We start from the raw sequence: 15266 nt of genomic DNA on the forward strand, positions 1-15266 counted from the left end.
TTCTTTGGACATACACAGACAGCTACACTTTTACTTGGACAAAACTAAAGCTTTCAGAAAGACTGAGCAACTCTTAGTGGCATATGCTGCAGGATCGCAAGGAAAAGCCATTTCAAAGCAGACTATTTCAAAATGGATAGGCCACTGCATTCGTTTCTGCTATTCACTACATAGCAAATCAGTGCCCAAGGGCATTAGGCCACATTCTACCAGAGCAGCAGCCACTTCAGCAGCTTTCCTCAGAGGAGTACCAACCAAGGACATTTTGGAGGCTGCAACCTGGACTTCAGTGCACACTTTTACTAAGCACTACCATTTACCTCTTTACTCTAAATCCAGAGCAGGCTTTGCCACTGCAGTTCTGCAGGGCCTCATAGCCACTCCTAATTCTATTTAGACCCAGCCGCCCAACCTCAGCTTTGGGATTCAACCCAAGTGTAATGACTGCAACAGTGAAACACGATGAACATAGTACAGTTGTGTACCTACCATAAATGTAGATGTTCGAGTGTATTCACTGTTGCAGTCCAGGTTACCCTCCCACCATCCCCCTTTTTTTATTGCTGGAACTTATCTGTACCTCTCTATTCTATACAACCTATGTGGTATATTTGCTTGTAGATGAAGGTTATGTGCATGCTTTATTATGATCATAATATTTTCAGCCTACCCTTTTGGGGGCACCTGACATCTGGGGCAGGAAAAACTGAAGAAAATGTTGTCAGCTGCATCTTTTATACCCCTGGCGCACTGACGTGCAACAGCAACCGATGCTGGACCAGGACTTTGGAATTCAGGCCGACTGCGGGTAGCCTGCCAGCAGGATAACTCAAGTGTAATGACTGCAACAGTGAATACACTCGAACATCTACATTTATGGTAAGTACACAACTGTACTTTCCTTCCCACCGGAGCAGAGGTGCTTTTGAAGCCATGAGGAGAGTAATGTCCCCCAGGACATCCACAACTTCAGGGCCAACTACCTCTTCCCTTAAAGCGCCTGTGTCTACTTCTGCCTCACAGATCCCTTTGAAGCGTAGAGAGCCTCAGGAAGCCCCATTGGGTGGTCCCTGCTCTTCCGTGACCTCACCAGAAGCTCCCACTGATGAGGCTCCCAGGAAGAGAATTTGCAAGAGGAAGCATCTAGACTCCCCGCAGGAGTCTATCACATCTGACACTGACTTGGATAAATCAGAAGGGTCCCCACTGTCCCCCTCTGAAGATATCTCATTTGTAGATATCTTGGAAATTCTAAAGCAGAGGGGTGGCTGGAAGCCTACCAACCCTACTGAGGATGAGTCTGTCCTCCTGAAAGCTTTTGTGTCTCAGCCCTCCACCTGTTGGGTGTCTCCGCTCTTCGATGAGTTTATGGAGCTGGTCTCATGAAGGGCGTGGGAGTCTCCGGACACCATGGAGCCTGTCCCGAGGAGGCCTAATAAATTTATTTCTGCCCCTCACGATAAGACCTTTCTCACAAAGGGAGTGCCTTTTGATGCCATGGTGGTGGCGGCAACCACCAGAAAGGAGATGGAAACTTCTTCCTCTGTCCATCCTCCTAAAAGAGACTCTAGGATCATGGATAGATACGGGAAGCGCATGTTTAGTTCAGCAACATTTGCCATGCGTTCACTGAACTACCTCACACATTTCACAAGACTGCAAATAGACCACCTAAAAGAGCTTGGAGATTGCTCTGCAGGGTATGGTAGCTGAGGGAGCTACAGACAAGGTTGCGTCCCAGCTTGCTACCCTTAATTCCATAGTGACCTCTTCCATGCATCTGATGGAATGAGTAGGGCAGCGGGTACAGGAATGCTCTTAGGAGACACTCCTGGATGCGCTTATGTTCCTTTGCGGAGCCCTTTAAGTCATCCTTTGTCAACATCCTTTTTAATGGCTCATTTCTTTTCGGGCCCAAAGTTAAGGAAACTTTGACCAGGTGTGAGCAGGAAGGAAAGACTCTGCAGTCTGCGTCCGTTTTTCCACCCCCTACTAAACCCTAGCCCAAGGGTCAAAAGGGATGAAAGCCCTCGCAGCAGAGGGATCCGCAAAATCAGGGCGACAGAGACCAGTTCTTTGGGACTCCCTACCAACGCTACTGAAAGAAGGCCCAGCTGTCCTACTCTGGAGGCAGTCGGGGGTCACTTATCTTTGTATCCAGACGCCTGGCTAAAAATAAACGACAACTGGGTACAAAGCATAATTTCCAGAGGATATTTTATTCCCTTTGCCACTCCACCCCTCTTGATAACAAAAATCCTGAACGTTCCACCCAGTTACATGGAATAAGCAACAGTAGAGGTCCAAAGGTTGCTAGAAAAAAAGTTTCATCCAACCAGTCCCAGCAGACCAGATAGGATCCAGAACTTACTCAAGATTCTTTTTAGTTCCAAAAAAGACAAGGGGACTGGAGACCTATTTTGAACCTCAGCAGACTAAACAGATCTGTCACAAAAGAGAAGTTCCGGATGGTCACGCACCAGTTGATACTCCCCTTCTTAGGGCAAGACAATTGGATGTGCTAGATAGATCTCCAGGATGTGTACTACCACATAAAAATGGCCAGACCATCCAGGGATCATCTGCGCTTCTGCTGGGAGCCAGTCAGTACCAGTTTCGAGCCCTGCCCTTTGGTCTCACCACATCCCCCAGAATGTTCACCAAATGTATGCCAGTGGTCACTGCTCACCTGAGACGTTTGAGATTCCAGGTGTTTCCGTACCTAGACTATTGGCTCCTCTCCGTCACCACCAGGCATCAGCTTATACAAGCCAGGGACACCACACTTACTCTTTGCAATCAACTCGGGATTACCATAAACCCAGAAAAATCTGCCTTGTTGCCATCGCAACATATTGTTTTTATTGGAGCAGATTTGGACATCACCACCTCCACTTTAAAACTTCCTTTAGAAAGGATATCAATACTTCATCAGCAAATTCTGAATGTCATTTCCAGAGACAAGGTGCCAGCCTCAGAAGTGCTAAAATTGTTGAGTATGATGGCAGCTGCAATAATAGCAATTCCATTGGGTCGTATGCACATGCAGATTCTACAGTGGCTTCTGTTCACACAATGGTCTTATCAAGAGCTCCCAATGTCACATCTCATTATTCTAACAAACACATGCAAAAAGGATCTTCAGTGGTGGTTGACCTCTCTGCAAGTAATGATAGGTCGTCCTTTTATCCTACCCTCACCATCGGCCACGGTGACTACGGACACTTCCCTGATCGGGGGGGGGCATTTTCAGGGAAGAACAGCCCGAGGCACATGGACTGAACAAGAGACACATCTGCATATCAATGTCCTGGAGATGAGAGCGGTACTCTTAGCGCTGCAGTACTTTCAGGACTCTCTCCCTCTGGGGACAGTTGCGATTCAGACGGACAACATGTCGGTGGTCTGGTACTTAAACAATGAGGAACCAGGTCCTACCCCTTTGTTGAGAGGCCCTAAGAGTATGGCAGTGGGCTACATCCACCCAGCGCTTTCTGATAGCAACGCACATTCCGGGGAAATCCAACATGATTGCAGATGAACTGAGCAGGGCAATTTTGTTGCCTCACGAGTGGTCCCTCAAAAAAGAAATAGCGGAAAGTATATTCCGCAGATGGGGTCATCCTTGCTGCAATCTTTCTGCATTCCCCATGAACACAAAATGCAGTATCTACTTTTTCCTGATTCCCCCTCTCGGAGACTCCCCAAGGGACTCTCTCGTACACGATTGGCCTCCCTCCGGGTCTTCTTTATGCATTCCCACCAATTCCCCTGATACCCAAAGTTTTACAAAGTGCAAAGCCCTGGGAAGGACCATCATTCTAATAGCCCCTCATTGGCCTCTTTCGATTTGGTTCCCCTTCCTTCGACCTCATCTGTTGGAAGAGCCTTGGATTCTAGACCCAGCTCCGGACCTTCTGATGCACTCGTCGGGGGATCTTCATCCCTCCCTTCAGTCCCTAAAATTGACAGCTTGGCTGCTCCAATTCCCAACATAACCAGGTTCCATAACCTCGCAAACGAAACGCAACATATCTTAATATCTTCTCATAAATCCTCTACTAGGTAGTTGAACTTCGGCAAATGGATGAGATTTTCCATATGGGCTTCTCAGATTAACATTGACCCTTACCAAGCCTCTATTTCCTCTATATTAGAATTTTTGACACTGCTTTTCAACAAAGGAGTGGCAGCAGCTACAATTCGTGTGCAGCTTGCTGCCATCTCTAATTTTCATCTTGGTACTGAAGGCTTTAACATAATGTCACACAAGCTATCCAAAGCCTTTCTCAAAGAGACTTTCCAACTTAGACCACCAGCTAAATCCCTTTATACCCCCTGGAACCTAAATTTTATGCTCTCACGCATTATTCTCCCACCGTTTAAGCCAGCTTCTTCATGCGATTTGAAATTTTTGTCTTGGAGGACTATCTTTCTAGTAGCTATCCCGTCTGCTCGAAGAGTCTCAGAACTACAAGCCTTGTCCATAAAACCTCTGTATTTGTTTTTTCAAATCCTTCATTCTTACCCAAAGTTTGTACTGAAGCTAACCTTAGCCAAACTATAGACTTACCGGTGTTTTTTCCCTAAACACACCAACAATTTGGAGTATATGTTGCACAAACTTGATGTTCACAGACAACTCAGATTTTACCTAGATAGAACCAAAGAATTCGGAAGATCTGAACAACTTTTTGTTTCCTTTTCAGATTCTAGAAGAGGTATGCCTGTGGCAAAAACAACTCTATTAAAATGGTTATCTGATTGCATCACTTTCACTTACTCAGCTGCCAGTTTACATCTACAACACAAAATTAAGGCTCATTCAACCAGAGCTGTGTCCACATCTTCTGCATTTTCATCTAGGCTACCAGTAGATATTTGTGCAGCAGCCACTTGGTCAAAGCCTCATACCTTTATCACTCATTACAAATTCGATAGGGCCTCCAGGGACAGGGCCTCCTTTGGTCCTACTGTTCTGAAAAACATACTGCCGTGAGCCACCCAAGAAAGATGCTGCTTGGGACGCTACCCATCTGTAAGAATGAACGGCGAAATAGAACAATTTCACATAAAGAAGTTATGTACTCAACATAATGTTCCATGTGAGTTGTTCATCTCACCTTCATTCTTACTTCCCACCCTCCTACCCCCTCCAGGTTTTTTCGAGGACCGAGATTCATGTTTTATCATGGTTGCTTTGTCTTTCCTATGGCTTTTACCTTAAAAAGTGACAGAATGTTATATTGTATTAGAAGCAGCAAACAAGATCTTTGGTAACTCGAGGTGTACCATGGGATAGGGACTTGGCCTCAAGCTTTGTAGATGTTCTTCGTGTTTCACTGTTGCCGTCATTACATTTGGGTAATCTGCAGGCAGGTTGCCCTCAGTCGGCCTGAATTCCAAAGTCTTGGGTCCTGCGTCAGTTGCCGTCTCCTCTTCCATGACGTCAGGTCATCAGTGGTATAAAACAAGCAGCCAATGCCATTTTCTTTAGTCTTTCTTGCCGCGCGGTGCCCGAAGCAGAAGCATTTTGCAAGTGCCGGTCGGCCGACTCCTGAAATATTCGAGTTTGAGTTTCAGAACCGAAGTCTTCACTGAAGCTAAGTACCCCATTGGGGAAACTTTTTTCTTGCTCCATACAGATGTCAGAAAAAGTTAATAATTGTATTACTTGTGGGAAGCAAACACCTCATAAGGATTTCCATTTATACTGTATTCCTTGCCTTGACCCTCATCACAATGTGCTTGGCTGTCGGTTTTGTGCTAGATTTAACCAATGCACTATTAAGCATCAGTATATTTTTGCCTCAGAGTATTTTGGAAACAGATCTAACTACCCTGAAATGTCGTCGGATAGGAATCCGACTACTGGAGTACATAAAAAATGCAAAGAAAAGGACAGAAACAGACAAGTCGAGGTCCAAAACCGACGAAGCTTCTGCTAAGCCAGTCGCGGGTACTCGGGTGCTTTTGCAGCCCCTTATACCTGCTACTTTCGAGTCGCAGGCCCCAACCGAGACCCATGTGGAGTCAGGCAGGCCGCGAGATACTCAAAGTATTGGACCCACAGATGTATCTCCCTCAGATGGGTCCGGAGCCGCTGAGCAGGCACCGGCTTCTGAGGGTGTATTCAGGCCTCAACATTTTTACATCAAACCGACAACTGCAAAACCAAAGACAAAAGCAACTTTTAAAGCTAAAAAACGATGCATGAGCCACTTGCACAGGCCGCTATGCCTAAAAATCAGATGATCAAAATGGCTGAAGACCTTATTACCTTGATCAGGGGTTCCCATCCCCCTCCTGATAAGAGGCCTAGGCAAGACACTGATTATGAATCTTCAGATCAGGTTTCTATTTCTTCTGATTCCTCTTCTGATCAGGAATTATCTATACCTCCCTGTGAGGATTCTGATGCAGAGGAGTCTGTCCCTTCTGCATCACCTCCTGAGGATTATTCATTTGGAGAAACCTTGCATACTTTGAGGGAGCATTTTCACTGGGAGAGTCAAGATTTCTCAGAATCAAAAAAGAGGCTCAGGGATTTCCTTCTCCCTCAGCACAGGCCTTTAGCCATACCCCCTGTTTTGGACATTGTGGATGATGTGTTTTCGGAGTCAAGTTTGACCCCTGACTCCTTACCTCCGGCTCCCAGCAAGCCTGACAGATATTACAGGGTCCCTGACTCTCACAAAATTTTATTTAGAAACCCTGCTGCTGATCCTGAAATTATTTCACAGGGTCCAAAGGGAAGTTAAGGCCTCAACAGAAAAAAATTCTACCCCCTCTGACAGAGATTCAAGGGCACTAGATAGATGGGGAAAGAAGGTTTATACATTTGCAACCTTGGCAATTAGGGCCTTAAACTGCGAGTTTTATATGCTCAAGTATCAACAACATGTTATGGGATTGCTGAAACAGAAAATTATGTTGATTTCTGAATGTGCAGAAAATAAAGAATTGCAGGAATTATTGCATGCAGCTGAACAAGTTGGAAAGCATACTTTGCAATGTGGTTTTGATTCCTTAGAGGCCCTCCTGCAGGGCCGCAGTTACTGGATCTGTGATTAGGAGGCATGGCTGGCTAAAAGAGCAAAATTTGCCTGATCATGTTAAAGCTAAATTACTGGATGCACCTTTACAGCATTATACTCTGTTTGGTATTAAGGCAGAAGAGGTTTTAAAGAAAATGGAAGACAAAGCTAAGTCTATGCAAACTGAAAGACTTCTTACAAGTGCAGCCACCAAGATTCAGTAGACACTGACCTACAACAAATTGGTCCTTTCCTGTGTCAGACAGAGCTCAAAGGGGCAAATCCAGATGCCCTAAGGGTTCCAGATACCAGGCACAAGATTCTTACAGGTCAAAGCAATGGGGTGCTTCTACCTCCAAATCTGGAGGAGATAAAGCGCAACCCTACAGAAACGCAATGACTTCCTTCTGCCTTCACCAAGCACTTACCTTTTGGCAGCACCCTTAGGGGGGAAATTAGCACATTTTGCTCAAAATTGGCAGCTAATAACCCAGAACAAGTGGCTGCTAAACATAGTATCACAGGGATACAGATTCCATTTCCATACTCTGCCAATGACAAACGGTTGGTCAGATCTGCCAAAAAATCAATGGGCAGAGGCACAGAAACAGGTTACGTCCTTCATGGATGTGGGGGCCATTCATCCTGTACCAGAACAGGAAAAAGGACAAGGTTTTTACTCAACTGTTTTGGTACCAAGAAAGGACAAGGCCTGGCGGCCAATATTGGATTTATCAATTTTACACACATACCTGGACATACCAAAATTCAAAATGCTGACTTTGCAGCAGCTTCTGCCCATGCTGGGCAAGAATGCTTGGCTGGTGACATAAGAACTAAAAGAGGCATACCTGCATGTCCCAATAAGGGAATCTTGCAGAAGACACCGCTGATTCAAGGCTGGCTTAATGCATTACCAATTCTCTGCACTGCCCTTTGGCTTACCTACTGCGCCCAGGGTCTTTACAAAGTGCCTGGCACCAGTAATTGCATTTTGCAGACAAAGAAGTATTCAAATATATCCTTATTTGGACGACTGTCTCATTCAAGCAGAGAACAAGGACATTCTTCAACACCTGGCGTTTGTGAAAAGGCTTCTAACATGCTTAGGGTACACAATAAACGAAAAGAAATCACAACTGGTACCCTCTCAAAAGGTAACATTCATGGTTGCAAGCTTGAATACAACTGCCCAGATGGCTTACCTCACGCCAGACAAACAAAGGCAACTGACTACTTACTTCAAACTGATGGCAACAAAAACCCAGTTATCTGCAAGACAAACTGCAGGCTTTGGGCTTCATGGCATCCTGCATCCTACTGGTTCCATATGCAAGACTGCATATGAAGAAACTTCAATGGTACGTAAAAAGTTTATGGAGTCAATATTGTCATAGTCTGGAAACAATGATTCCTCTCATTCCCTGCCTACAACAGGAGTTTCTATGGTGGGCAAAGGCATGTCACCAAAACATGGGACGGGCCTTCACTCTACCCCCTGCCAGCCAAACCTTAACAAATGACGCATCAGATTATGCATGGGGGGCCCACATGGCGGGAAGATGCATTCAGGGCATATGGACCCCAAAACAAATGCATCGACATATCGACCAGAAAGAGATGCTAGCTGTTCAAAATACCCTGACAGCCTTCAAGGACTTACTTCATCCAGGACAACTACTGTTAAAGATGGACAACACCACGGTTATGTGGTATATAAACAAGCAGGGAGGCACGCACTCACACCCCCTTTGCAGATTAGCCATGGCACTGTGGGACACAGCTTTGACTTACCAAATACATCTTCAAGCTCAATTCCTGCCAGGAAAACAAAATACTCTGGCAGACGATTTAAGCAGAAACCTTATGGACCCTCCCGAGTGGAAACTAGATCCACAAGTCTTCAGCATGATAACAAAGAAATGGGGTAGCCTGGACATAGATCTATTTGCCTCTCCTCAAAATTATCAATTGAAAAGACTCTGCACAAGGACTTATCAGACAAGCATGGAAAGTGGACGTTGGAAAAACCTATCAGTTTACACCTTTCCTCTTCTGCCTCTTCTTCCCAGGGTCCTACTAAAAGTCAGACAAGAGAAACCAAAGATGATACTAATTGCCCCGGACTGGCCCCGCCAATACTGGTACCCAATCCTAAGGAACTTGTCTCAATACCCAGCTTGGACCTTACCTCAAAGACCTCAGCTACTGTCCAAGCAAAACAATCAGATCCTCCACAATCAACTCCGGACACTGAACTTGGCAGCATGGCTGATCATGTAGTTATACAAACAACACCTCTTAGTAAAGCTGTGATGGATGTCATTTTGGAATCCAGAAGGCCTAGTACTAGAAAATCTTATACTGATAAATGGAAGATATTCTGTGCTTGGAATCCAGCACAAGGAACTGATATAGCAGAACCAAATATTCCTCAGATATTACAATACTTGACTGAGATGCTTGACAAAGGCCTATCTTTCTCATCAATTAAAATCCATGCTTCTGCCATTTCGGCTCATTACAATACAGAGTCACCAATCTTTTCTCATCCTTTACTAAAGCAGTATCTTAGAGGAGCCAAAAATTTAAGGCCTCCTAAAAGATCACCAATACCTGCATGGGACCTTAATTATGTGTTGGAAAAGCTCACCCTGCCTCCATTTGAACCAGCTGCTACTGCTGATATAAAGTTCTTATCATGGAAAACAGCTCTGCTCCTAGCAATTACTTCAGCAAGAAAAGTTTCAGAGCTACAGGCCCTCATGGCTGTGGAGCCTTTTATCATATTTTACCCAGACAGGGTGTTTCTGAGGACCAATCCTTCATGTATGCCTAAGGTGGTTTCCAGTGTGGCTCTTAACCAAACTATTCATCTGCCAACCTTTTATCCAAATCCGCAGAACAAGGGAGAGAGAATTCTGCATTCCTTGGGTGTACACAGACAGCTAAGGTTATACTTGAGCAGGACTAAAGCTCTAAGAAAAACTGAGTAATTACTAGTGACATATGCTGCAGGATCAGAAGGAAAGGCTATTTCAAAGTGGATAAAACACTGCATTAATTTCTGCTATTTGTACCATGGCAAACCTGTAACCAAGGGCATTAGGTCTCATTCCACCAGAGCTGCAGCTACTTCAGCAGCCTTTCTCAGAGGAGTAACAACCAAAGACATTCTAGAGGCTGCTACTTGGAGTTCTGTTCACACCTTTAAAAAGCATTATAATTTGCCTTTCTACTCTACATCCAGGGCAGGCTTTGCCACTGCAGTTTTGCAGGGCCTTATAGCCGCACCTAATGCTGTTTAGCTCCAGCCTCCCATCCATAGCTTTGGGATTCTACCCAAATGTAATGACTGCAACAGTGAAACACTAAGAACATAGTACAGTTGTGAACACTTACCGTAAATGTAGATGTTCGAATGTATTCACTGTAGCAGTCCAGGTTACCCGCCCGTCATCCCCCCTTTCATTCTGGAGTTTATCTTTCCTTCCCTATCTTCTACAACCTATGTGGTGAATTTGCATGTAGATGAAGGTAAAGTTTGTATTGATGCATGTATATATAGTGTGTGTGTATATATATATATATATATATATATATATATATATATATATATATATATATATTGGGGGCACCTGACATCTGGGGCAAGAAAAACTAAAGAAAATGGCGTCGGCTGCTTGTTTTATACCCCTGACGACCTGACGTCATGGAAGAGGAGACAGCAACCGACGCTGGACCCAAGACTTTGGAATTCAGGCCGACTGAGGGCAACCTGCCAGCAGATTACCCAAATGTAATGACTGCAACAGTGAATATACTCGAACATCTACATTTATGGTAAGTGTACACAACTGTACTTTGGCCGACTCGGAGCCGAGGATCGGCTCCAAAATCATCTGCAAGAATGAAGGCGAGATAAACAACTCGCATGGAACGTTATGGTGAGTACATAACTTTTTTTGTTAACATTGTCTTCCATTAATGTATATATCAAGATTTTGTTTGTGTTGTGCCCGAGTCATTTAATCAGGAAAGGACAACTGCAATCTGTCTGCAGCCCAGTCACAGGGTCTTAGAAGTAGGTAGTCTGGACAGCAGTTTTCACAATTTTTTTTCTGTACTTCCCCATACATCATATTCTGGGCACTACTCTTAGGAAAAGGACCAGTGTCAGACTAGCAATCTTTCAGAGTCTTGCATATGAAGGATGCTACCTCACTTTTTTTCTCAAGGGAAAATACTAATTCCTTGGGCTCTGATGACTTCCATTCCTTACTACCATAAGAGTGTTTCCCCGTGTACATCAGGAGTTGCACAAGAACTTAGAAGAGTAGCTGAATCTTGAGAATTTCTAGCATTTTATGCCATTGTTTCATCTTCATTGAGTGTTCATTTTGTAGGTCCCTGACAGTAGAATGCGTAAGGAATGCCCTTTGCTTACTGTTACTTGAGCAGATTAAAGTCAGCAAAAGTCATCTGTTCAAAGAATTTTCTATCGTAGCTTCAAGCAATAAATGCCTCACTCCATCAACTAATATTTCATCATGCTTTTTTGTTTAGACTCTGTCATTCCAAATTCAACAAACAGGTTGACTGTGGACAAATTGTTTTGTCGGTGGTACTGTTGTTTATGTATACTGAGAAAAGAGTATACATGTGGTGATTAAAAGCAAAAGGAATAATGAAATGCTACTTAAAACAATGTTTTTTTTTTTTCACTGTGATGTGTGACCTTGAAATTAGTATCTGGTTGGGTGACTGTAGGGATATGCAGCACCCCTGAAAAAGAAAAAAAAGAAAAAGTGTCTTTTTTTTGGTATTTTGTTATATGACGGATCGAGTTGTTTGAATAAATGACTGTGATTCATCAGGTCTCCGCAAAAACAAATATAACAAAACATTATGGACCTGTCTGTCAAAGATAATAGAGTTAGTTGACAGTGTTGTGATCCATATGCTTGGTTCGCCAAGTAGTAAATATGAAAGTGTAGCAGTCCTGGATATAGTAAAGATCATAGTATTAACAAAGGTCCTTTAATGCTAACATTTTAATTCTTTCTTTCTTTCTTTCTGTCAGGAAGTGGACAAATGCCTGTCTGATGGTGCTGATGAATACTTGCAAATGATTAGTTTGTTTGCTGTTATAATGCAACAGGTCACACAAAACTGAATGTTTGTGGCATCAAGGAAGGCAGAATTACAGACCAAAGTTGCATGTCCATAATGATGTGTTTACACCTGGTGACAGTTTGGATTTTGAATGCCGTTTTTTTTTTTTTTTTTTCATGTTTTAACTTGCACCATAACCAGTTCCTATCTTTGAATTTGATTGGAAACCACAGTAATACTTGCTCAAGCAGTAAAAAAATGCATTGATGTTTGTAAAGTTGTAATACAGTCGTTCATTGTTCTTGTTTTTGAAAATGCTAAAGATATTCATAATCTACACTAAAGGGGGATAACATCTGCAGAAGGTCCATAAGTTAGAACCATTGTTACAGCTCTGTTCCTTTATAAGTGTAATAAACTGCACATTTTCATTTTTGTAAAAATTGTAGTTCCATTTTCATTTCAGGTTTTAAATGTGATGTTATGCATGGAGCTTGAGATGTCATTATTGCGAAAAGTTACCATCTGTTTCATTCAGTATGTCACTGTAGTTCGCATATTATCAGTAAAATGAGGATGCACTGTCTGTATGTACCATACTTTTTCTATATTCTTTTCATCTCTTCACCTTCTGGTTTTCAGCCCATCTGTTCCCTAACAGTGACACTTGGCCATTGACTTGGGCAAGAGGTGTCTGGAGGGAGCTGTCATCTAAACGGGAATGAATGCAGTTTCTGCTACAGGCCATCCGGGACAATCAGCACTGTCACAAGTAATCCTGTCTGTGTCGGTCCCTTTTGTTACCACTTCTATCCTTTCAGAGGGCTATCCCTTGAAAGATGCCATTACTATAGACTGGTAGGGCATTTTTAATGTGAACACCCTCCCGATGGGTGACATGAACACCTACATCACCATGTGGACTTGCTATACTTTTTTCATGGACATGCATGCTATCACATATGCACAAAGGTTGCACCCTTGCTTATTTGGAAACACCAAGGTCATGTCCCCATTCCTCGCCATTTTGTGGACTGTACAAGACTCTGCATGATGGTGATTAGGCAACCAGAACCACTACTCGGTCTGCAAGAATGGCTGAGCAAACATCAGCTTTTGATTCCTTTCCTTTCTGCCAATCTCTTTCAACACCTTAGCTGCTAATTAAAATTGAGTCAGCTGGGGCATAGTCAGGGCTTTATCCTTGTAGTCACAGAGCTGGGCTTTTACCCTAAACAGTCTTTGTCATAGAAGAAAATCAGTCTGACAGTGTGTGGAATAAGATGCAGCGCCATATGGAATACGAATATAATAGCTGAGGCCTCAAAAAAAAAACAAAGGAGGGTACAAAGCCCAGTGATCCACATTATCACCCCAGTAGTCCTGTCATAATAGAAGTTAAGGAAGATGATGATGTTCATGTGTGAACTCAGTTGAAAATATAACATGTTAAATCCTTCTTAACAAGTGCTGCTCTGTCCAGTAACAGTTCAAGAAATGAGGAGAGGCTAAAAATATACAAAATAAACATTCCGCTATTGATGCTGTAATGTAAATGATATCACTGTGTGCTTTATTCCCCAGATATGTGGACTGGGTCGGCAGTTTTAAAATAGAAACATGTTGCTTCCAGTTGTTACACCTGTAATACATAATACACAGAGTGCTTCTTGTATTGAATATTTTTCTTTTGTTTATTAGGAATACTGTCTTATTTGGTTTGAGATGTCATTGGTTTGAAAACTGATGGCAGTTTAATGCAGAGAATTAAGAATGTTCTTCCATATCACTGTTGCAGTATTCATTACATTAGGGATTCCCTGCCTTAGGGCAGCCTGACGTCCGGCCAGTATACAAAAGGCTTAGTTTGCTTTAAGGTACACTGTATATCACACACATGCTCCTTGCGTAGCATAGGGCAAAGGTGACGTCAGGATGTACTATCCTCAGAACTGAAAGCTCCAGTAGGAACACCAGTCCAAGGAAAACTAAAAGGTAGCCAGTACATCCAGAAGAGAAATGGATCATTGGGAGTGAATAATGCAACAGTGAAGGGAAGGACATCTACCATGATGGTAAGATTTTACACAACTGTAGTATATTATTAGATATCCCTTTTGTAGTATTCATTACATTAAAGAGAGTGCCAAAGCTCAGAAAGAAACTTGGGAGGAGAAGGACCAGCAGACCTCTCTAGGAAGTCATGAAGGATGACCCTAACAAAACCAGCTCTCGCGCTAGAGATTCCATCCAACGTGTAGTGCTTGGTAAATGTATGCACTGAAGTCCAAGTAGCTGCCTCAAGAATAGAGTTAGTATCCAAACCCATGAAAAAAGCACCAGAAGAAGCCACAACTCTAGTAGAATGAGCCTTTACAGAATAAGGAAGGCCCTTACCATGAAAAGAATAACAAAAAATAAATAGTCTGCTTGGATACAGCTAATCTTAAGGACCTGGGATGAAAGGAAACAAAAAGTTGATCAGATTTCCTAATACTCTTAGTCTTATCCAAATAAAATCTGAGTTGTCTATGCACATCTAACGTGTGCAGCACCTTCTCACTGGCAGATTGTGGAGAAGGGAAAAAGTGGACAAATGAATAGACTGATTAAGGGACATCTGATTCACCACCTTGAGCATAAAAGAATTGGTACTAAAGGACAAGCTGTCCTTATGCCACACCAAAAAAGGACGACACCCGTCTGGCAGAAGTAAGGGCTAACAAAAGTACAATCTTCCAAGAGCAATGTTGGAAGGAAGCTGAAGTAGCAGGCTCAAAAGGAGCCCGAGTCAGTTTTTCCAAAACAGAAAAGATCTCAGGGAGTAGGAACATGCTTCCTATATGGCCTAATTTGAAGGAAGCCTTTAAGAATTATTTAGTTTTAAATCTAGAAGCTAAAGGAGGAGCAGCCAAAGGCAGCCAAGCACAGATAGCGGATAAGTGAATAAGCCAACCCAGCACTGAGCAATTCACACATAAGAACCAAAGAACATCCACAGAATGTGGATCCAGGTTATGAGAGAGACACCAAAAAGAAAACCTCTTCCATTTGGCTAAGTAGGATTTCCTAGTACTGGGATTTCTGGCCTCCTGCAGGACCCTAAGCACGTCC

The 15266-nt window shown here is 43.2% G+C and overlaps 1 protein-coding gene across 1 annotated transcript in view; it reads left to right on the forward strand.

Moving 5' to 3' along the window:
* Positions 1–12595, forward strand: part of RFC4 (replication factor C subunit 4) — a 1279614-nt gene extending 1267019 nt beyond the window's left edge. The window contains exon 10 of the mRNA XM_044070726.1: positions 12121–12595. Within this exon, the coding sequence (XP_043926661.1) occupies positions 12121–12213 (93 nt within the window). The 3' untranslated portion in view covers positions 12214–12595. The remainder of the gene's footprint in view (positions 1–12120) is intronic.
* Positions 12596–15266: the final 2671 nt, after the last annotated feature.

The sequence above is a fragment of the Protopterus annectens genome, chromosome 4.part1 (assembly GCF_019279795.1).
Source record: "Protopterus annectens isolate FY-2018-M chromosome 4.part1, PAN1.0, whole genome shotgun sequence".
In the NCBI taxonomy this organism is placed as follows: Eukaryota; Metazoa; Chordata; order Ceratodontiformes; family Protopteridae; genus Protopterus; species Protopterus annectens.